Source organism: Sinocyclocheilus grahami, unplaced genomic scaffold (genome assembly GCF_001515645.1).
Source record: "Sinocyclocheilus grahami isolate Dianchi unplaced genomic scaffold, SAMN03320097.WGS_v1.1 scaffold1111.1, whole genome shotgun sequence".
NCBI lineage: Eukaryota > Metazoa > Chordata > Actinopteri > Cypriniformes > Cyprinidae > Sinocyclocheilus > Sinocyclocheilus grahami.
This window is the reverse complement of record NW_015506290.1, coordinates 40,225-66,010: the sequence shown is the minus strand read 5'-3', so window position 1 is coordinate 66,010 and position 25,786 is coordinate 40,225. Positions and strand designations below refer to the sequence as shown.

Sequence of the window (25,786 nt, the reverse complement as noted above, 5' to 3'; positions counted from 1 at the left end):
TAAAACTAAATCGTAAAAATAAGACCATTTATAGGGGCATTCACTATAAACGTCATTTATTTTTAACCTTAGGCATACACGACTTTCTAGCGAAAGTGAAACTAGCAGCCTGTGTGAAATGCGCTAGGCTCTACTATTCTGCATCAGTACAAATATGTGCATGCATTGTGCCTACCCAATATTTAAAAAATGTACAAATGCAATAAAAATATCGGCATTGGTACTCGGTATCGGCAAGTACCAAAAATAAAAGTATTGTATTGGGCGAGTACTGGAAAAAGTGGTATCGGTGCATCCCTAATTACAATTTGTAAGTAATCTACCCAGCTCTGTTGGTCTACAGAGCTTTAATCATAACAATTGTGAAATATTCTCCATATACTCCATATTCTCCTATACCATATTACATGAACCTTAACAGCCTGATGTATCAAATATGATACTCAACATAAAACACATGCACAAATGTCCCCCCCCCCATCTTTCTCTAAAGGTTTAATAAACTATTCCATTTCAAAACATGTTATTTTTTGACTATTATTTCATGTCAGGTTTTAAAGAGTTATTAGGGGGAACTACTCCTTTAAACACTCATTCTTTTGCAGAAGCTAAAAAAATATATAGATATATATTATAGATATACTATATAAATATAGTAATATTTGTATTTTACTGCAGAGCAAAAAAGTTCTAACCTTGTCAAAATAGATGCGTATAGATCCCACATTTGTTGCTCCTACAGCCGTGAGTGAAAAGAAACCGTGCGTCCACTCCCCACTCAAGACCACCCGCTCATTATGGCAGAAAAGTTCCTTGATCCAACGCGCAACTCCTGGGTTTACTGACATCAGAGAACCTAGAATAAACACAAACATAAACACACTCTGTGCTTCAGTTATGTAACAACACACTGATGGTATCGCACTGCTCAGTTGCCATCAGATTAGAAAAGATGCTTATAACTTAAGCATATAAGACCTAAAGTCACCATTGACTAATCTTTTAATAACAAATCATATTTTCAAAAAGCAAAGAGAAATAGAAAGAGAAAGAGAACATATAATGCCGCTGACCTGGGAAGTGGCGTCTGTGTGCCACCCTCCAGTCTGTAGGCGAGTGGAAGCAGTGGTAGTCACCTGGAGCCAGATAAACTACACAGTGAAACAACTCATTCCCCTCTTTAGTGACCAGGGTATCCTGGTACGTGCCAGGATCATCCTCATCTGAACATGACAGGAAAAAGGTGAGAAAAACGAAAGTGATTATTTTCAATAATTGGTAGGAAAACCAATATGAAACATACTGGACAGTTTGTTTTTTTGTCCTCACATGGCCTATAAGCTTAGCATGATTTACCCAAGTAGGACATGTTCCTTGATGTTCAGATTGGTCAGACACGATTTTAGGGTTAGGCACAGGTCTTTCAACATTCATATCAGTCTATAATTTCCCTTTGATTTTAGAGGCATCGTTCAAAAGTTTGGGGACAGTCTTTTAAAAAAAATAAATTAATACTTTTATTCTACAAGGATACATTAAATTGATCAAAAGTGACAGTAAAGACATTTATAAATGTTACAAAATATTTTTGTTTCAAATAAATGCTGTTCTTTTAAACTTTCTATTTATCAAAGAATCCTGAAAAACTCCGGAAATCCTTCAAATGCATCAACATATCTGTTTTCAAGACTGATAATATAAAGACATGTTTCTTGAGCACCAAATCAGCTTATCAGAATAATTTCTGAAGGATCATGTCACACTGAAGACTGGATGCTTGAAAATTCAGATTTTCTATCACAGGAATAAATCACATTTTAAAAATATTAAAATTAGAAAAAAGTTTTACAGTTTTAAATTGTAATAATAGTTCACTACTCTTGATCAAATAAATGCATCCTTGGTAAACATAAGAGACTTATATATATATATATATATATATATATAAATCTTACTGACCCCAAACTTTTGAACGGTAGTGTGGATTATACTTAGGGTACAAAGTACCACATTAAGCTTTTCCAGGTACTTGTTAAATTAAGTCACTTGGCACAAACCATTTGAACAATACAGCTTCAGTGTTATAAATTTATTAGGAAAATGTATTGAGGCATTTGAAATATGAAGTCAAACATGCAGTGATCCAAAAATTTACAATACGGACTGTGAAGAAAGAAAACAACTCAAAATGTAAACCAAAATGTTACATATATGAAAATAAATTAGAAAATGCCTTATAAAGAAAATTAACTGGCGAATGTAATTAGAACCGCCTTAACTTTGCCACTGTTGTGACAAGCAGTTAGTGTGTTATTTTCTGCTGACTGAGCAGTGTGCATGCAAATTGATAAGAGCGAGTGATACTCTCCTTCCCGAAATTGTGATTCTTTCGTGTTTACAACCTAAAAATAGATTTAGCTGCTTGGAAAACCTTGAATTAAATGTCACTATTACAAATGTTCTAGTGTTAATCTTGTGATGTTCCAGTATCAAAGGATTTCGATCCAGGAACATTGTCTTACTTGGTCAAAATGACTTAATTTTACTGAGACTTACTTCTGTTAGCAGATAAATTCTCGGTCCAGTTGCGCGGCCCGAGAAACGTCTCCAGTGAGTAGGTCACTCCCTTCACCTGCTCGACCTCACAGTTCTTCACACGGCCAAAATGAAGGATCTTGCCATCAGCTGGACTGATCTGTAGAGCAAATCAACAGTCATATTAAACTAAACTAGTCTGCAAGTATCTGTGTCGACTAGGGGTGTGCGATATTGACAAAGTGCACAAAATACCCAGACAGACACATGTGAAGTATAAAGAAGGTGGAAATAAAAGATATATGCGCAGATGGTCTAAATGTTGTAGAGCAGGGGTACTCAGTCCTGTTTATGGAGATCTACCTTCTGCATAGTTCAGTTCAAACTATGCTCCAACCTGTTTGTAATTATCTAAGGTTCTTGAAGATCTTATTTAATTGGTAATTGGATAGGTATGGAGCTAAACTGTGCCTGTAGACCTCCAGGAAGAGGACTGAGCACCACTGTTATAGAGCAAATCTCAAGAAACCTGTCAAGACCATTTCTGGATCATATTTCACCCAAACTAAACTAGTCTGCAAGTATCTGTGTCGACTAGGGGTGTGCGATATTGACTATTGATATTTTCTGGGATTTTATCGATAATGATAATTAGATGATATTTTGCTGTGTGTTATTGTGCTGGTACCTTAAGGATAGCATGGACAGCTGACTCCTAAAATTTTTTATATTCTTCATATTCTGTGTGGTGGTCAGTTCACACTGATAGAAATTAATCTTTTCCAATAAGTTTAAACTGATTTTTACATTTTATGGGCCTTTTTCTAAAAGTGTCCATTATTTTTTGAGTCAAATTTATTAAGTGAATTAGATTAATAAGACATTTGGGCTGCCTGTTACCAAGCAAATTAAATCAGTATCAACAACGTTCATCTTTGCAATGCAGAGGAAACACAGAAGTTGCATCTGAAGTGGCATTTAGATGTATTTACACACTGATTAATGCAAGAAATGAATGCATTTAACCTGCAATTACAAATACATATATATTTTTAAATATATTAAACAAAAAAACATTGAATACTTATATTTAACATTATTTAAATAATAAAAAAAGATAAAAGATACTTTTAATGTGAAATTAAAACCGCCAGTAGGTGGCAGCAAGTCACTGTTTATAAGTTGTGATTGAACCGAATCAACGGTTGATTCATTCAGGAACGAAACGCCGTCATGTTGCTCAGAGACGCAAAACAGTGCTGTGGCTTTGTTTGGAATTATTTTTGTTGTCGAAATAGCGCAAAAACAGGAAATATGGTGCCTAAAATGTAAGTCTCTTTATTAACTTCTTGTTTATTGAACTGTTGTAAAAATCAATATCACATTTGTAATCATGGTAATTTTTGGAGAAAAACTGCACTCTTCATGTGAAATTGATTTAACTATATGAAGTGGTATAAATATATAAATGTTCTGCCCCCGTCCTGAATTTGTGATCATTCTAAAGGCATTTTAATAGACTGAATCATGCAGTGAAAGAACGCTCTATAATATACGTGCACTAGTCTAGACTTAACGTAATGTATGCGTGCGCTCTGTTGGGGTGTTTTGAATGGTTTTTCAAATCGCACATCGTTATACAACAATTACGATATTATCGCAGACGATATATCGCACACCTCAAGTCGACATTGTTTATTTGGTAAATTTTCTGTAAACTGTATTTAAAAACCAACATAAGTAGATGGATTATGCAAAATTATAAAAATCTAATAAATATTTCAGACACCATAATGAACATTTTGAGCAAATAAATGAAAATGTATAACATTAGGTTCATCTATTGGCTCTATTGAAATGAAAATTCTACGTACATGCTTGCATATGCACCCATTCTCTTGGGTTTGCATATGAATGAAAGTGAATGGGACAAAAAATCTATCCCATCTATAAAGAATGCCTCTATAGTTACAAACCCAGACTCACCACGCAGTGAGAGTCGCACACTGGCCGGACCTGAGGTTTGAGTTTTCGCCTAAAAAACTCGCCCAGGTTTCTGTAGTGCTGTAGATCCTCTATGGCCGCTTCTTTCATGTTGACTCCAAACGTCCATATATACAATCTGAAGATAGGTTTCCGTAACCAAGTTGGCAGGTCCACCTGGTTCAAGCGACCCCAGGCTCTGGAGAGAAGTCTTGTGGGTATGGACTTGTAGATTGTAACCTACAACCCAAGAGACAGAGTTTGCAGACGCCATGCTCAAATATCTTATACACAAAAGCAAACATTTGCAGAAAGACAAGTAAACACACGTAATGATCTTCCACCTGCAAAGCAAATGTAAGCAATTGCCACTTTGTTTTCTTTATATATCATCTGCATAAAAATAAGTGATGTACCGAAATTTCAGCAGCTCAAAATATATGGCCACAACAGCAAAAGGTTTCAGCCAAAATGGTTTTGGAGGGCAGAAAACATTGACTGAAACAGATACATGACACCATGAACAGCATATACAGTACTATGACCCAATTATAAATGAAAACCAATCTAAATTTTGGTTTCTGTAAAAAAAACAAAAAACATTTTGGTGCATTACTAATAAAAATTGTATTTGCGTCAAACACTTTTTTCGTCTGGTTATACTAATTTATATTAATATTACATATGCAATTCACACACACAATGACTTGAACCTTTTCTGAATGTTTTTAATTGAAACTGATTTCAAATTTATTCAGAGATTTTTTGGGGGCATAAAGTAAATAATAAAGTAATATCATAATGGATTAAAAAAGCATTAACAAATTCATCATTAAAAACTCTTTACAAGAAACCCTTGAGTACCTAATTAAGTGGCATAAGTTTTCTGGATAAAAGCATCCGCTAAATGACTAAAGGTAATGTAATATGTGTACTACTATCAGTGTGGCAGTTATATGTACAAGATTTCATAATCATGATGCTATGACACCTCCTGTATGTCCAACACTACAGATTTAGATTAACAAACCAAATGTTTTCCTGTTTCTCTGTAACTTCCTGTCTGCCACTGGAGATACGGTATCTGCTTCAGAGCATCCACATGGGCTGCCTGGCAATGTTTTTTGGGAACTGAACAATAGTGGTGTCAGAACCACCGTGGCACGATGCCCTCGACTGGGTCTAGAGACAAAGTGTTCCTCAGTTCAGAGCTGTACTGTGGGACAATGGCTCTTTTCACACGAGTCCCAATGGAGCTCAGAGCTCAGCGGGTCCATATGCAAGCGGCCATCTGCTGATAGCAGCAGCACGTACTGCTGACCTCACATCAGTTTTGTAGCATCCTTTCTTCTCTGGGTTATGAATGAAAAGTACTGATCCCAGATCAGGGTTATTTAGGGCATTATTCTTGTATGATTCCAGTAACGTTTCCTATAATCGTAGACAAAATCCCAAATGGCCATTACACATTGATTACTCACTGATGGATGGCATTTATGTCCCTGGATAGTGAGATTTTGCAAACTCAAACACACACAACATCAGTCTGTGGGCTCTATTTGTTGTTTCCACTGTACTTACTCTGCTTGTGGGCCTCCAGCCTACTTTGGCCAACTTATTTAAAAAAGTTAAATATGATTAATATATTCTAGATTCATTACATGTAAAGTAAAATATTTCAAAAGTTTTTTTGGTTTAAATTTGATGATTAGAACTTACAGCTCACGAAAGCCAAAAATCTGAAAATGTCACAATGCCAAAAACAAAACAAAACAAAAAACACATAATGGTCTAAGAAACATAAGTCTTTTTTAATACAGTTTCTTGTTTCTTATTAATTTTAGGGTGAAATATTACCTAAACATGTTTTCTTGAGATTCTTGAATAATAATAGAAAGGAAGGAAGGAAATATTTATAAAAATGCAGAAACATACACACAGCCCACTCACACATACCAAAGACCAAACACAAAGACGCCCATACAGAAGACAATAAACAGCAGAAGACAAACGCTAGAAAAGATTCCTGAGATAGGAAAGAGACAGAAATAGCAATTCTCCACTTTACAGTAAATCTAACCTCACGGCCGTTCACACTGCTTTTATTGACTAAACTGATCATATACTCCTCCTTTCAGCTCAATTCCACTTACATCAGTCTAAGCAAAGGCTGCTTTCACCTGCTTAACACCTTTAGTCTCATTTAGGGTTTATTGTCACCTTCCTGCTGCACTTGCGATAGAAATGGTACATGAGGAGAAATACATGACCAAAGGCATGGTCCAGTCTCAAAAAAGTCCACATTTTAATCAACATAAACCTATTTAACCAACACGAACATGCATGTTTTTATGGGTCATGCCGAGTGGGACGGGTCCACAGAACTACTGAAGCCATGAGGGATATCTGCCAGTAATCTTTTTTATTTTTTTTGTGTGTCCATTGCGCTATTTTTAGCACCAGTGTGGGTAGATAACATTCCAGATCAACACAACTGTTAGGCAAACGGAACGGCACGTGCAAGAATATTGCACCTCTATTCTGGTCCTGTCGATGGAACGCATTGTCTTGTTTGGCTAGAACTGCTCGCTTTTTATTGAGAAGGACACTAAGAGCTACTGCTTCTGGCTAAAGTGAGATTAGCTTTACTGTGTCAGTAAAGTAGGTCATATTTGGCCCTGAAAGTGATGACACAGCACCAGCGGGGTTGACAGCTACCATCCAGGGCTGCAGCTACACGGGCTATCTATAGAATATAATACGGTGTCCACCCTAATCAGGATGAAACCCTGTTCTGACCTGTGGACAGAGGAGACTTAGCCATAAAAGGCTAACACAAACACTCAATGTGTCACCTGACTTTGCTCACAATGATGCACACCAGAACATCTTTACTTTGACCCTTTCAAAATGTGCTATCCAATAACCTCTGTTTGAGAGATCAACATTTTCTTCATGGTCAGAGCGAGTAATCAGATGGTAATAATCCTCAAGTGTATTAATGATAAAAACTATAGCAACACTAGCTCACGCCAGGTTTGTCGGGCTCAGTGGGCAACCTTTTGGTGCCTGGGCTACATTATTTCCCTCCACAATCTTAAAGTACATTGACCTGTTGTGCGTCATCATAACAGCATGATTCCTCTCCCACAGAAAGGTGTACATTTTTATTGCTCTTACTCTAAATAGACAAACTGCAGCAGGCATAACATCGGACCATACTCCGGAGACCAGTCTAGTCACAGCTCTGGTATGAGCAAATGTAAATAGTGATGCTCAAAGTCCTTTGTGTAAAAGAAAGCGAGTCCACTTGGCAGCCATCTTTGTAATGGCGCCAAACAGAAAGCTCCAGTTAAGTACAGCTTCTATGCATTTGAATGGTTAAAGACTGCAATCTCTGAAGCTGTTTGTCAATGTAACATTAAAATAATATTGCCTCATGCCTCTACCTAAAACTCCAAAAATGTACCTATACATACAATTCACTTCAGTTTCCAAACACTATTGGCAGTCGTGATAATTATAGGGGTAGATTATTAATTTGTAAACTAACTCACTTTGATGTTGGCATCATAAAATGTTCTATATGTATGGCTTTTCTGACATAGTAAACTTGCTCCATAGCTCACCTGGTACAACACTGCACTCGCATTGCAGAGCATATATGTATGAGTCCCATGAAATACGAGAGCTCAAAAACCTGTGGAAGCAATCTAAATTGCAGGGTTGCTTCAGCAAATGCGTTTGAATTTCATGTTTGCTTTTGTTAACACTACTGGTTAGGTTTAACGTAGGGTTAAGTCTAGACAGTACATCATTTTCAATCATGACAGAGCATTAACCTTTTAACGCCACTCAGCGAACATTTAATTTTGGCACTGCTGCAAAACGTATAACAACCAATGTAATAAAAGGTTGCCAGATTTACATTCATCTGACATTTACGTTCATGTTCAAACCGACAATTCACTTTGAAAGTGTCGCGAAATGTGCAAGAAGCAATGTAATATAATTTTGCAGAAATGTTGCCATGGGCATGTTTTCCAGTGTGCCTGGGTTACTGGTATTGTATGTTGCATTTCTTTAACTCAAGTAATACAAAAATAGCTGTATTTTTAGGTCAGTCAACGAATACGCATGAGCATTCAAATGTAAACAAACAGGTAATGCCTCTATGGAAAAAAAAAAACGTTTAGCACTTTAAACTGTGAAGCATTATTACATAATGTTTAATATGGCCTATGATTAGACAGCGTCCTACCTTCTGCTCACATTTATTTGTAGGGTTTTGTTCAAATCTTTCATTTAAAAATTCTACCTAACTTGACCTGCACCTGGCAGACAAGCATTTCTGACTGGAAGTAAAAAAAAAAAGACAAAAGGCTTACATTGAAGTTTGGACTTGAGCCAATACAGAGGGCTCTTTTCACTTGGGACACTAAGCAACCATGTAGAAAGCTATAGCAACGTCCTAGAATCACAAAAGCAACTTTGCCGATGCCACCACCACTCACATTTTCTTGAAGACGCAAAAATCTAGTTTCCTTTGTCATAACATATTTAGAGGTAAAACTACTCATTATTACACAACCTAACAACGAACCTGACAACCCGCGTTTAGCAGCTCCTCTGTGCAAATGTTGTTTCCATCCTATAACTACATTTGTAAAAGTGCTGTGCAAATGCCTGGTATAACCTTTCACATTAAACACTTTTAGCGCTGTGCATTATGTAACCTCATTCTAGCGGTTGACAAATCCAGTTAATATGCCAAAGTGTGCGCTGTGCCCTAGTGCGCTTAAACGGCTCTAAACAATGACTCTGGGTTTTTACGAGAGCTTTCAGTCATCAGGTTATCATTCAATTGAATTTAGAGCGTTTCTACCCCTCCCCCATCCTGTCCAGAGCAGATGAATAGCCATTGCAGAACCTTGCAGTTCAACAGCTATTCACAGTGCATTACTCAAACTGCGGAGGCTGTTTGAGAGCAGATGATTGCAGCCAGTAAAAAGACAAGGTAAAGTCTTCGGATTCGGACTCTTTCTCTTTCGCACACAGTCTGTCCTACATAGCCCCCCTCGTTTCCTCATTGCAGGCACATATTGGCCAATCAGTGGCTGAATCTGAGCCTCCCTTAGCTCTTTGCATCTTTCGCTCACTCCAGGGGAACAGCATCTGCTCCGAGTAGAGCTATGCAAATGGTGTGGATTGAATCGGACGGAGAGTGCTAGCAACAGCTTAATGTTACGTTGCAATTAGGCCTAACACAATTGCCGGGACAGTGACGGGGGCTCATCCGGGGGGACCGAGTCCCGTCACACGAACTCACACTGATTGTCCCTCTGCAGGGTGGCCCAGTTCATGCAAGGTCTCCATAATCCCTCTCGCTTGCCCACTTTCCAGCTCTGCTGATCCTTCAATTGTCCTCTCTGACTCGGAGTGCGCCGACAACAACTGTTCTAGATGCGACCAGCAAAATTCACCCGTCATCCACACATATTCTCAGCCTGAACTACATCCTAGCATCTCACACACTCCTTGCCGGTACCTGAATCGGCTCCGGTGGCTGAGCTGAGCCGGGCCCCCCGGGCCGGCGTCGTTGGCGCCGTGTGCGGGCTCCCCTGTCGCTCCCGCTGAGGAGCCCGGCGGACGGAAACGCCGCACATCAACCCTGACTCTGTGGAGATTGTAGCAACAGGGAGAGCTGTGCAAAGACCTGCGGCATCTCACCATTTCCCCACAGTGCTCCGCACCGGCCCCTTCTGCTTCTGCTGCTTCAGACTCCCCTGACACATGATCACTGCGGAGGGATTAGTGCGTATGGCAGGCTTTAGCTCTCTCTCACGCTCACTCCGTCTGTCTGGCCCGGTGGTTTTCCGCTGCAAAGCTTAAAGACCAGCCCTCATTGCTCGTCACATGTGGGATGCTTAACTGCGATTGGTCAACCGGAGGATGAGTCCACCTTCTCTTCTAAGCCGCTGCTGAATTCAAGGCCTGGTGCTGCTGGGAAGGTGGCAATATGAAAAGGAGGAGGAGAGGGAGGGGTTTGTAAACAGACAATCCTGTCAGCATGTGCTCAGTAGATTCTGAATTCCATCTATGACCCCATTCCCCCTCTCTCTCTCTCATCTCTTTCTCAACTGAAGGATAAAGAGCAATGAGCTCCCGACTGTTATGACAAATTATTTCTGATCTCAAAATCCCTTTGACTACAAAGTCCACCGCATCAAAAAAAACTGAGCATTTACTTTAACTTGTTATTTTAAGAATATACATTTTTGCATGTTCTAGAAAACATTTTAGTACAGCAACAATGTGTAAGAAAATCTATGAGTGCATATACCAATTTATATGAATTTTATTTTCATTCGTATCAATATATACAGATCTCAAAAAAATGTGAATATTGTGAAAAAGTTCTTTTTTTGTAACTTATTTAAAAAAGTTAAATATGATTAATATATTCTAGATTCATTACATGTAAAGTAAAATATTTCAAAAGTTTTTTTGGTTTAAATTTGATGATTAGAACTTACAGCTCACGAAAGCCAAAAATCCAGTATCTCAAAATAATAGAATATTTCCTAAGATCAAAAAAAAAAGGATTTGTAAAACACTCAATACTTAGTCGGGGCTCCTTTAGCACAAATTACAGCATCAGTGAAGTGTGGCATGGAAGTGATCAGCCTTGAAGCCCAGGTTTCTTTAATAGCGCCCTTCAGCTCGTCTGTATTGTTGAATCGACTTTCTCATCTTTCTCTTGAAAATATCCCATAGATTCCATATGGGGTTCAGATCAGGCATGTTGGCTGGCCAATCAAGCACAGTAATATCATGGTCAGCAAACCACTTGGAAGTGGTTTTGGCACTGTGGCCAAAAAAAAGAAATAAGCATCTCCACAAAGCTTGTCAGCAGATGAAAGCATAAAGTGCTCCAAAATCTCCTGGTAGACGGCTGCATTGACTTTAAACTTTATAAAACACAATGGACCAAAACCAGCAGACGTCACGTCACCCCAAATCATCATTGACTTTGGAAACTTCACACTGGACTTCAAGCAGCTTGGATTCTGTGCCTCTCCAGTCTTCCTTCAGAGTCCAGACCTTGATTTCCAAATGAAATGCAAAATTTACTTTTATCTGAAAAGAGAACTTTGGACCCCTGAGCAACAGTTCAGTTCTTTTTCTCCTTAGCCCAAGTAAGATGCTTTTGACATTGTTTCTGTTTCAGAAGTGGCATGGTAGCCCTTTTGTGAATTTCTTTCTTGCTTATTCTACACATAAAATAGTTTGAAAACCTGATGAAGAAAAAAATTCAAGCCCACAACACAAATATACAACCACTTAAATAATAAAAAAAGACTTACAAAGGAAATCTTCACACTCACTTGTACAGAGTGACACAATAAGAGGTCTGTCGATCTTCTTAAAGGACTACACTCCACTCACTGTCTTTGTACAAGGATCCGCTCAGATATGACGTGTGTGTGATGTGATGTCATCACTAAATATTAACCAGACCAATGAGTGAAAGGGCTTACTTCCTATTTGATGACTGTCAAAGAGCCTATCCCAAAAAAAATTAGAATCGATTAAAATCGATAAATCGATATTTTTTTTACCCAGCCCTAGTTCTAGATTCTCTTGCTAGATTCTTTTTTTAAAATGCATCATCTAGCCCAGCCTGTGCTGCATCTTTACAAACCAATTCCCAAAAGTAATATCAATTCACCAAAACCTCTCCGCCCCCAAAAAGTTATGAGTCACAGTATGTTGCAATAGTTGTCATAACACAAAAGCAATCGCTCTGTGAAAATTATTGTGGCAAAAGTACAGTGATTATTTCCTTAATGACTTTAATCACAAGCCCTTGGTCCTGTCAGTTATATTTATTTCTCTGTGTCTACTGAATACACATGCTATAGCTGTCTACAGTTGAGTGTTTATGGAGTGGGATGGGCTCTTTGACAGTCATCAAATAGGAAGTAAGCCCTTTCACTCATTGGTCTGGTTAATATTTAGTGATGACATCACATCACACACACGTCATATCTGAGCGGATCCTAGTACAAAGACAGTGAGTGGAGTGTAGTCCTTTAAGAAGATCGACAGACCTCTTATTGTGTCACTCTGTACAAGTGAGTGTGAAGATTTCCTTAAGTCTTTTTTTATTATTTAAGTGGTTGTATATTTGTGTTGTGGGCTTGAATTTTTTTCTTCATCAGGTTTTCAAACTATTTTATGTGTAGAATAAGCAAGAAAGAAATTCACAAAAGGGCTACCATGCCACTTCTGAAACAGAAACAATGCCAAAAATAGTAATTAAAAATTCATGTTAGACATTAGCAATTTTTAGTTTTGCGTCAAAACATATTGAAGACTGCTTTATTATAATTATAAAAATGATTTAGTGAACTGACTTGGCATCATAATGAAAGAGTATCAGAATTATAATTATAAAATAATATATTATTTAAAAAAACTGTTATTTTAAATTGTAATAATATTTCAAAATATGACTATTTTATTGTATTTTATAAATGCCGCCTTGGTGAGCATAAGAGACTTCGGAGAGACCTGAAAATGGCTGTCCACTGATGGTCCCCATCCAAACTGACCCGAGCTTGAGAGGATTTGTAAAGAAGAATGGCAGAAAATCCCCAAATCCAGGTGTGCAAAGCTTGTTGCGTCATACCCAACAAGACTCGAGGCTGTCATTGCTGCCAAAAGTGTTTCAACTAAGTACTGAGTGGGTCTGAATACTTATGTAATTGTGATATTATAATGTGTTTTTTCTTTTTAATAAATTTACAGACATTTCTCAAATTCTGTTTTCACTTTGTCATTATGAGGTACGGAGTGTAGATTAATGAGGTAAAAAATTAATTTAAACAATTGTAGTATCGGGCTGCAACATAAAATTGAAAAAAAGTGAAGGGGGTCTGAATATTTTCTGAATTCTGAATGTATATACAGTGGTGTGAAAAAGTGTTGGCCTCCTTCCTGTTTTTTTAATTTTTTGCATATTTGTCACACTTAAAAGATTCAGATCATCAAACTAATTTTAATATTACACAAAGATAATGCAAGTAAATACAAAATGCAGTTTTTAAATCATTATTTATTTTATCAAGGGAAAAAAGCTGTCCAAACCTGCCTGGCCCTACGTGAAAAAGTAATTGCCCCCTAAATCTTATAACTGGTTGTGCCACGCTTTGCAGCAACAACAAAGTGTGACAAACATGCAAAAAAATAAGATATCAGGAAGGGGGCCAACACTTTTTCACACCACTGTATATATACATATAAATATATATATTAGCATAAATTCTCATTCTTGTAATATGCTTTTCAAAAGATTAGCATGTACACACACACTTTTGAACATGGACTACAAAGAGTATCTCCATATCCAGAGACATTGAATACATTTAACACAGCCATACCATCAGTGTCCCAATGTAACCATACTTGGGATGGGCATTTCAAGCAAAAATAATATTCGAAAATTGCTGGGTATTATCAAAGTCCCTTTAAGGCAAGTCATGTCACTCGGCGGCCATCTTTGAAACGCTTCTCGAGTATGCAAGTGCAGCTCCTATCTCTTTGAATGGGGAAACATCAAATTCTCCAAAACTGGTCACCAAGCTTACAATTAAATTTAATATTTGAAATCACCAATGAAATCTGACAACAACTGTATCATAAATGTTGTTTCTTTTGCTAAAATAGCGTTATAAAAAGCTTATTTCTCAGGCTAGATCAGCCAGTGCGCATGCGCAGTCCTAGGCACACGTCTCAGAGCGCTGACTGTTTCTGTAGCAACCGGGACTTCTAACGGCAGCTGCAGTGACGTGCTGACTACCGATTAGGGATTGGCTCTTTTGCTCAGAAGGCGGTGCTTCGTTCAATAGAGCGGCCATATTGAGCATTGCATTTTTCCCCATTCAAAACTATACGAGTGACACGTCTTGGGTATTCTATCCATAGATATGTATAGATGCCCCATTCGACGGCTCCAGACACGTAGATGCGGCCGCCATCTTGAAACGGTCAACTTGACGTCATTCACCATACTGTAGGTTCTCACAGAGCCGTTGAGCCGTTCTGTGCAGGATTGTGGTATCTTTTCGAAGCCTACAATTAGGCAATATTTGACGTGCTGACTACCGATTAGGGATTGGCTCTTTTGCTCAGAAGGCGGTGCTTCGTTCAATAGAGCGGCCATATTGAGCATTGCATTTTTCCCCATTCAAAACTATACGAGTGACACGTCTTGGGTATTCTATCCATAGATATGTATAGATGCCCCATTCGACGGCTCCAGACACGTAGATGCGGCCGCCATCTTGAAACGGTCAACTTGACGTCATTCACCATACTGTAGGTTCTCACAGAGCCGTTGAGCCGTTTCTTTAGATCGCAGCATAATGTGTTGCTATTTAAGCATGCTTCACTTTGTCAGACAGGTTCTATTTAAGTGATTTCTTTATTCAACAGGTCTGGCAGTAATCAGGCCTGGGTGTGGCTAGTGAAATTTAACTCCGCTTTCTAAAATAATGTGGTTAATTACAGTTCTTTCATGATTTAACAGGAGGGGGCAATTAATTTTTCACGTAGGGCCACGTAGGTTTGGACAGCTTTTTTCCCTTAATAAATGAAATCATCATTTAAAAACTGCATTTTGTATTTACTTGCATCATCTTTGTGTAATATTTAAATTTGTTCGATGATCTGAAACATTAAAGTGTGACAAACATGCAAAAAAATAAGATATCAGGAAGGGGGCCAACACTTTTTCACACCACTGTATATATACATATAAATATATATATTAGCATAAATTCTCATTCTTGTAATATGCTTTTCAAAAGATTAGCATGTACACACACACTTTTGAACATGGACTACAAAGAGTATCTCCGTATCCAGAGACATTGAATACATTTAACACAGCCATACCATCAGTGTCCCAATGTAACCATACTTGGGATGGGCATTTCAAGCAAAAATAATATTCGAAAATTGCTGGGTATTATCAAAGTCCCTTTAAGGCAAGTCATGTCACTCGGCAGCCATCTTTGAAACGCTTCTCGAGTATGCAAGTGCAGCTCCTATCTCTTTGAATGGGGAAACATCAAATTCTCCAAAACTGGTCACCAAGCTTGCAATTAAATTTAATATTTGAAATCACCAATGAAATCTGACAACAACTGTATCATAAATGTTGTTTCTTTTGCTAAAATAGCGTTATAAAAAGCTTATTTCTCAGGCTAGATCAGCCAGTGCGCATGCGCAGTCCTAGGCACACGTCTCAGAGCGCTGACTGTTTCTGTAGCAACCGGGACTTCTAACGGCAGCTGCAGTGACGTGCTGACTACCGATTAAGGATTGGCTCTTTTGCTCAGAAGGCGGTGCTTCGTTCAATAGAGCGGCCATATTGAGCATTGCATTTTTCCCCATTCAAAACTATACGAGTGACACGTCTTGGGTATTCTATCCATAGATATGTATAGATGCCCCATTCGACGGCTCCAGACACGTAGATGCGGCCGCCATCTTGAAACGGTCAACTTGACGTCATTCACCATACTGTAGGTTCTCACAGAGCCGTTGAGCCGTTCTGTGCAGGATTGTGGTATCTTTTCGAAGCCTACAATTAGGCAATATTGCGTTCATAATCGAATGCGATTCATCTGTGATTATGAACGCGATATTGCCTAGCTTGTCAGTGAACTACGGCTCTGTGTAGTAAAAAAAAAGTAATCGCATGCGATTAATTACACAGCCCTACATACTATGATTTGGGACATACTAATTCTATTTTCGAATACTATTTAGGATGGATAGTATGCGAATTGGGACACAGCATATGATTCTATCCACCTTATTTTTCAACGCAGGAGTAAGCCGTTTTCTGTCAATGTGCGAGACTTCCGGTTCATTAGCCGCTGTAGGGAAATAACGAAGTGTTCATAATTAAGATAATACATTAAAATAATATGATAAGACACACCAGTTTGAAATATTAAGCCGCAAAACGAGCTGTTTTGTGCAGCTAAAAATAGTTGGAAGTGGATGAAACCGGAAGCCAGACACATTACATTTACAAATGGCTGCGGCCGTTCTTACGGGAAAAATAAGGTGGATAGTCTTTGGTATTATTTGAATATTATTAAAAAATCCACCCCTCCCCCACATTTATAGGCTACACACCCATAAAACGGACAGAGATCATTCACGCTTTCAGTCTGTATGTTAAAAAACTGTTTAATTCATTAGGGAATAGGCTATCTTAACTCAAGCCATATAATGATTGTAATGTGCTGAAACATATTAATATAATATAACTTAATGACGGCACTTATAAATATAAATGTGCATTATTATTCTTTAGTTTGAGTTAAACAAAAAAATTTTGCTTGGTTGGAACAGCAGCTACGCTAATTATGTCTCTATTTGTTTCTCTGTAACTAGGATTTATACAAGCTTCAGTCTGGATCCAGAACACCTGAGAAGAGATGATGCCAACCCCTCAGAGGACCTCAGATGATGCCAACCCTGAAACAACATACAGAACTACCACATTTTGCTATAAATTTGATTGCATCATATAATAATTGCTGTTAATAGTGTTCATCGTCTGTTTGATTAAATCTTTAATTGATTTTCCGTACATTTCTGCCATATGTTTATTAACTGACAGTCACCACTGATAAGCTACCACTAAATATTGTAGAAACTTAATTTTCTGTAAAGTTGCTTTGCAACGATTTGTATCATGAACAGCGCTATACAAATAAACTTGAATTGAACTGAACAGTCCGTCGATTAGCTTACACTGCTCATAAGGCTAGGACATTTCCATTTCAAAAATGAGTATGAACATTAATAGCAATTTAAAAAGAAAATCAAAAGTTTGATTAATTCATCCATGAATCTCACCACTATAATGATGGTCTAAATGCGTTAAAACATTGTGAACAGCCTGAATGACGGCACTTATGTGAACATTAATTTTAACGTCTGTCTTCATAACAATAACCTACACTCTTAAAAATAAATGTGCTTCACGATGCCATAGAAGAACCTTTTTGTCTTAGTGGTTCCATAAAAAACCTTTAACATCTGAAGAACCTTTCTGTTTCACAAAAGGTTCTTTGTGGCGAAAGAAGGTTCTTCAGATTACAAAAACGCAAGAAAGAGATGGTTCTTTAAAGAACCTTTGACTGAATGGTTCTTTGTGGAACCAAAAATGGTTCTTCTATGGCATCGCTTGAAGAACCTTTTGAAGCACCTTTATTTTTAAGAGTGTATCTCATATTTTTATTAGCATGTCCACATGTTCGGGATGAATATGGGAGCGCAATCTGTTCACAATTTTAGTCCGGCCGCAGAGAACACCCAGATAGAAGCACATTCGGGCCGATTTCAGTTTTCTGACTATTTGTGCTACCCTATCAGATTTTGCTACCTCCCATTAAAACAGATGGTAGCATAATTCGATAGCGAAAAGTGCTACCAATCAGATTTTGCTTCCAGCATGATATTAATAAGGTAACATGTACACCTTCCCCAACCCTAAACCTACCCTTACAGTAGGATAAATACAGTGTTGGTAACATAATGTGATAGGTAGAAGATAATGGGCCAGAGCCATGCCGACTCTACAAAACACTTCTGGCTGACAGATGGTGTTCTGACAAATAATGCTATCTATCAGATTATGCTACCCAACACTGTATTTATCCTACTGTAAGGGAAGGTTTAGGGTTGGGGTAGGTGTACATGTTAATAAAGCCTCACACCTTATTAATATAAAGCTAAATCTGATAAGTAGCACTTTCACTATCGAATTATGCTTCCATTTGTTTTAATGGGAGGTAGCAAAATCTGACAGGGTAGCACAAATCGTCAGAACAACGGCTTTTTCTCTATGGGCCAATCTCGGCTGAAAGTAGGTGCGCCAGGTACACACTTGGTGTAGTTGTGTGTATCTACCTTCGATCCGAGCTCGTTTTGTCGTAGGCGGGCCGCTGCTAGAATAAAGGAAATCAGCCGCTGAGAAAAAGATTTGTCGGTTAAATCCTGACACAAATCTGCAGTGCGCGCGTGAGACAATGTGGTGTTCTGTTGTCTTTGACAGCTTTTAGGTGCACTATTGGCAGCGCCACCCTCTGCTTACATGAACGCGTCACCACCACATCAGCACCGAAAACATGGAGAGTAATTGTCTAAAAAAAACAAAAACAAACAAACTCACACAGCCTATTCGATATTCTATTAATAAATCAACTAATCGAATATTCGAAAATCATGACCCATCCCTAAGCCACACGAGTACAAAAAATGGTTTCAGTGTTTGGGATATCAGTTTTCACAGAATCAGGGAACTTACATTTTTGCATAGTTCATGGCACACAACCTACTGTGCTGAAATTAGAATGTGGGGAAAGTGGTGGATGTGACAGACAATGCATTTGCAATGGCAATGCTTTGCAACAGGTCCATGTGTTAATTTGTCTGGAAATTTTACACGCAAATAATACTATATTCTGAGTTTGACCTTACCTGAATTTCACTGGCAATCCGTGGTGGCACTTCAATGCCAAGCTTCTCCAGCTGCCGATCTTTGTATCGCCCATATTGATCATATCCTACATAACCCCCACCTGTAGCTAAAAGAAGAGGAAGGGGTCGTATATAGGCCTGTAGTCCAGGAAAACCTAAGAGAAAAAAAGAAAAAACCATACAACCATAAATGTGAAAATGTATAATAATAATAATAAGCTTTCCATTGATGTATGGTTTGTTGGGATAGGACAATATGTGGCCGAGATACAACTATTTGAAAATCTGGAATCTTGAGGGTGCACAAAAATCTAAATATTGAGAAAATCGTCTTTAAAGTTGTCCAAATGAAATTCTTAGCAATGCATATTACTAATCAAAAATGAAGTTTTAATATATTTACAGTAGGAAATTTACAAAATATCTTCATGGTACATGATCTTTACTTTACAATGTATTTTTGGCTATTGCTACAAATATACCCCAGCAACTTAAGACTGGTTTTGTGGTCCAGGGTCACAAATGTGTCTATTACATGTTTGTGACAGTCAATTTAAGGAAGGTATTTATAGATCAATAGCAAATACACATAAGAAAGTCACTGTTCAAACTGAAGCACACCTGCCAGGTTCAATTAGGTGTAAATAATAAAAAATAAACAATATAAGTGAATTATTGTAACAGGGTATTTATTATTTTTTATATTATTTATTATTATTATCTTTTTTCTATTATTATTGTCAGTAGGAAATGGTTTACATTTCCAAACATTCCTTTTGTCATTCATTGTAATAATCCAGTGAGATTTTTCTGTACACAAAGTGTCTGACAACAGAGATCTGATCTCACTATCATCCAGTCTTGAAGCATCTTGGAGACGTTGCCACGATTCTTCTGGATTTAGTCTGTCTCAGTTTGTTCTGTTTCTTCATGTCAATTCAGACAGACTGGATGATGGCGAGATCAGATCTCTGTTGTCAGACTCCTAGTGCATTCAAAAATCTCACTGGACGATTATAATTAATGGCAAAAGCAATGATTGGAAATGTAAACTGATATTTCCTACTGACACACTACAGCAAAAGATAGAAATAACTAGTGTATATAAATCTACATAAACACTCAGTGATGTAGCGGTGCCACCTAACGGCTATTATGATGAACTGCAGTATTACATTCTCCAATAAAGACTTTCAGGTTGATTCAAGTTTAATTTAAGTTTAGGGACAAACCCTAAACGTTTTGCAAGTTTGTGAAAAATACGAAACTGTGCAGTGACCCATAAAAACGACTGTGGGACAATTTAACAGGGATAAAATATTTAGAAAGTGTGACTGACCTTTTGAAAATAACCTCTGATGACTCCATCCGAGACCGACAGCACGGTGCTGCAGGAAACTGCATACAAGACAATTCACATCATTAGATCTCTGTTGTCAGACTCCTAGTGCATTCAAAAATCTCACTGGACGATTATAATTAATGGCAAAAGCAATGATTGGAAATGTAAACTGATATTTCCTACTGACACACTACAGCAAAAGATAGAAATAACTAGTGTATATAAATCTACATAAACACTCAGTGATGTAGCGGTGCCACCTAACGGCTATTATGATGAACTGCAGTATTACATTCTCCAATAAAGACTTTCAGGTTGATTCAAGTTTAATTTAAGTTTAGGGACAAACCCTAAACGTTTTGCAAGTTTGTGAAAAATACGAAACTGTGCAGTGACCCATAAAACGACTGTGGGACAATTTAACAGGGATAAAATATTTAGAAAGTGTGACTGACCTTTTGAAAATAACCTCTGATGACTCCATCCGAGACCGACAGCACGGTGCTGCAGGAAACTGCATACAAGACAATTCACATCAGTTTCAAATACTGAAGAACTACATAACCAACACGTGCATTTCTAGGTGTCTCCATTTTGAAATTGAAAATTTGACAAAGAATGTCGCTATTTGCAGTAATGAATCATTACTAAAAGAAATAAATGAATTAATCTCATCTTGAAATTCGTTAAGTTCGCTAATGCAGACATTTATGTAGCAGTCACAACGTTTTTACTATTATTATAGTATAGTATATATAGTAACCCAGTTACTATTATTATAGTAACTGGGCCTCATAGTAATGTTAAAAGACAAGAAATCATATGGGCCAGCTTATGTAATATTTAATGTGTTTCATGTAAAAGAAAACAAAATATCATCACATAAATGATATTTATTACTACGATATATAGTGAACTTTTCATATCAGCAGACAATTCATAGAAAATATCCCCACAAAATTACGATACTGAAGAACTACATAACCAACACGTGCATTTCTAGGTGTCTCCATTTTGAAATTGAAAATTTGACAAAGAATGTCGCTATTTGCAGTAATGAATCATTACTAAAAGAAATAAATGAATTAATCTCATCTTGAAATTCGTTAAGTTCGCTAATGCAGACATTTATGTAGCAGTCACAACGTTTTTACTATTATTATAGTATAGTATATATAGTAACCCAGTTACTATTATTATAGTAACTGGGCCTCATAGTAATGTTAAAAGACAAGAAATCATATGGGCCAGCTTATGTAATATTTAATGTGTTTCATGTAAAAGAAAACAAAATATCATCACATCAATGATATTTATTACTACGATATATAGTGAACTTTTCATATCAGCAGACAATTCACAGAAAATATCCCCACAAAAGTACGGCATCACCAAGATTTTTGGTGGTGTAAACTATTTATTCTGAAGCAATATTTTCATCAGTGTTCTATCAGCTTAAATCTGCATATTTTTATTTACCTTTACAAAGGCCTATTTTTTTGCCTTTTTAAATGTATGCATCATCTTTTATGACAAATTATTACAATTTATCAACAAATTAAATATAAGCCATAGGGCTGTTACCAGTCAGATTAAATCATTTACACTGCAAAATTACAACTGCAATAAATAATGTTATATGTTACATTTATGCAGTGGTGGACAGTTACGAAGTAGTTTTACTTCGTTACTGTACTCAGGTGTGTCATGCACTCATTATTTTTGAGGGGGCACGAGTTGGGGGGGGGAGTCGTCATGTGACACACAGCAGCCACAACAGTACGTGTTTTATTTATTTTTTCCTGTTTATTCGAAACATTCCCAAACGCATGAACTATATCATGAAATATCTTGATTCTCACATTTATAGATATTGATCGAGGGTCAAAGTTACCTAATAATGTAGTCTATAAACTATGCATAAAAACCTGTCTGTTTACGTAATTAACAGATATGAGTGTCATGCCATAACATCTTTTTAATACGACTGACTTTATATTTAATGTGAATTTAACATTGAAAGTTAATGTGAACAGGCGACTTACAATAACACTTTTATTGTACAGAAGGAGAGCAAAGAACATTTACATTATCAAAGAACATTTCCACTGACAGTCTAGGGGGCAATCTGATTAGCCCCGCAGCTAATTATCAGGCAGCTGTTAGAGCAGAGTTGGTGCGATCGAGTTCAAGAAAAAGTAAGTAACGTAAAAAATAAAATGTACCGGTGGCTTTTTAAGATTAATACCAGTGAAAGTAAAACGGGTGAACCGTCTGACAAAAAAAAAAGGAAGAGGAGTGCCCGTCTGAAGCATTATGACTTCAAACTGACCACGAACCCTCCACGTCAACGGGGATCTCCACACAGAGAGGATTAACGTCAGTGTTGCCAGACGTACGATAATTATCGTATTTGTACGATAATTTTGACCTCTGTACGATCAATAATGAAAAAAATCCCATAATGTACGATAATTTCAGAAAGGGTTTTTTCCAAAGTCAACCTCATCCAAACAAAGCCATGAAATCGGCTCATTACAGATGCTCTAAATGGGTTGGTGCACACCTCAGGACCCTCAACATCTGGCAACACGCAGGATTCTGATGACAGCAACTCAGGTGGAGTTTGGACCTTCCCACAAGGTACGCCTATGGCCCTATGACTTCCGCGATGCAGAAAACACGGATGGAATTGTGGAATCCAGTCAATGGAATTTACTGTATAATGCGGAATGTCACGGAATTTGTCAAAGTTTGGATGAATTAATCCAAGGAAGGTCATTACACTTAAATCGTGATATGGACTAGTATCTGTAAATATTAAGCCGCAAAAAGGCTATTTAAATATAAATCCTGCATGTTCTGTGTCTGTCTGAATCATAGTCTATGGTCTGAATGAATGTCACGCGGTTTTGTTTACTACACACATACTGAAGCTAAATAGGTCATAAATACATGAACAACATCCCCAGAACTGCTCTGAGAGTAAAAAATATATAGTTTCTGCCAGAAATGTATTACTATTGTTCAGTAGAATGTACGTACAACTACTACTAAAATTATTAAGGAATAATCACAATATTTTTTTCCATGTTTTAATTTTAATTGTAAATCCTCTGGATACCTACTTAACAGGGTGTTGCTACTAAGGGTCCATAAGGCTAATTTGTTTAATTTTCATTAATTAAAAGATAAATTAAATTAATGTGTTATGCCTTACCAGATAACCAGAAAAATTTAAATACACAACGCAGAATTTCTAAAGAAAAAAACATTTCATAAGGCTATAAATAAAAGTAGTTTTTATGCATAATGGGTTGGTGCACACCTCAGGACCCTCAACATCTGGTAACAGGCAGGATTCTGCTGACAGCAACTCAGGTGGAGTTTGGACCTTCCCACAAGGTACGCCTATGGCCCTATGACTTCCGCGATGCAGAAAACACGGATGGAATTGTGGAATCCAGTCAATGGAATTTACTGTATAATGCGGAATGTCACGGAATTTGTCAAAGTTTGGATGAATTAATCCAAGGAAGGTCATTACACTTAAATCGTGATATGGACTAGTATCTGTAAATATTAAGCCGCAAAAAGGCTATTTAAATATAAATCCTGCATGTTCTGTGTCTGTCTGAATCTTAGTCTATGGTTTGAATGAATGTCACGCGGTTTTGTTTACTACACACATACTGAAGCTAAATAGGTCATAAATACATGAACAACATCCCCAGAACTGCTCTGAGAGTAAAAAATATATCGTTTCTGCCAGAAATGTATTACTATTGTTCAGTAGAATGTACGTACAACTACTACTAAAATTATTAAGGAATAATCACAATATTTTTTTCCATGTTTTAATTTTAATTGTAAATCCTCTGGATACCTACTTAACAGGGTGTTGCTACTAAGGGTCCATAAGGCTATAAATAAAAGTAGTTTTTATGCATTCAAATAATTAGACATATTAAAACACAGAATTTAGTAACAATAAACAAGGTGAAAAAACAGAATATTTCATAAGACCCTAAACGTAATTTTTGATAAACTTTTTTAATAGATTTGATGTTGAATTGTATACGTTTCATTATTTAATTAGCTGTGCTTTCGATTAATAAAATTTAATTTAACCAATTTTAATTAAAAAAATTGAAATGGAAAAAAACTGAATCCAAATTTTTTTTAATTTGGAATGAAAAAAATAAATGGAATTTTGGGAAAAATAAAACATTCTTTTTAATAGATTTGATGTTGAATTGTATACGTTTCATTATTTAATTAGATGTGCTTTCGATTAATAAAATTTAATTTAACCAATTTTAATTAAAAAAATTGAAATGGAAAAAAACTGAATCCAAATTTTTTTTAATTTGGAATGAAAAAAATAAATGGAATTTTGGGACAAAAAAAAAAATCATAGGGCCCTAGCATAATTATTTATTTATTGTGGTAATTTGAAGGTTGTGTCAAAAAGTTGTTGTTTTAGTCTAGTAGATAAATAGCTGTATTCTGTACGTTTTTACTCGTGTATGATCATTTTCTTCCAAATACGATAATTTTGAGCTTCTGATACGATACTTGGACATTTCCAATCTGGCAACACTGATTAACGTTAACTGCAAAAACCAAAGGCCTGTGTGCATCAAAGCGACGGAAGTATGATGAACACTAACAGTACATAAAATACGGATTCACGTGCATCACAATTAATAACGAACCACGTCCACAGTGTGTTGTATGTTCAGAGGTGCTTGCAAACGACAGTTTGAAACCTGTGAAACTGATTCGTCACTTACAAACCAAACATCCGATGTTAAAAGATAAACCGGTTGACTTTTTTTCGCTGTAAAGAATTAGCATTCATAGGTCAAAAACAACCTGTTATAGTTGTTTTCTTTTTAATGAAACTTTTAAATCGGTTCACAAATCGCACCAAATGATTCATTCACGAATTGGAATGATCCTTGCAGCTGTTCTCGAGTCGACAACTCACTGATTCCAATGATCCGTTTAGTGCGAGTCTTCAGTGAACTGAATTCACAAGTAAGAACCGGGAGATCTTGTGAGCGCGCACGCGTCTGATGCTGTTAAAAGTAAGTTAATGTCGAAATTTAGTATTAATTATAGTAACTGAAAATCATATTTAGGTCAAAGCTGTCAGTTGTTTGTGAACTAAATCTGCTGTAAACTAAATCTGTTTAAGCCCACTGAAATGCTTGAATGCAGACACATCAACATAAGAGTCTCTATGTTTTAGGTCAAATTTGTTTTTAAATAACACGGATTAAATAAAATAACCCATGCACGTTCATCTTCCTCGCTGCTGTAAAGTTAGCAGTTTTACTAAAATGCTAT

At 37.0% G+C, this 25,786-nt stretch overlaps 1 protein-coding gene across 1 annotated transcript in view; it reads right to left on the bottom strand.

Annotated features, from left to right (window-relative positions):
• The window catches only part of LOC107566904 (phosphatidylserine decarboxylase proenzyme, mitochondrial-like), a 34,426-nt gene that overhangs the window by 6,623 nt on the left and 2,017 nt on the right, over positions 1–25,786 (bottom strand). The window contains exons 2-7 of the mRNA XM_016252471.1: positions 20,887–20,945; positions 19,090–19,244; positions 4,522–4,758; positions 2,557–2,695; positions 1,074–1,223; positions 696–856 (exon numbers count right to left, since the gene is read on the bottom strand). Coding sequence (XP_016107957.1) covers positions 696–856; positions 1,074–1,223; positions 2,557–2,695; positions 4,522–4,758; positions 19,090–19,244; positions 20,887–20,945 — 901 coding nt within the window. The remainder of the gene's footprint in view (positions 1–695; positions 857–1,073; positions 1,224–2,556; positions 2,696–4,521; positions 4,759–19,089; positions 19,245–20,886; positions 20,946–25,786) is intronic.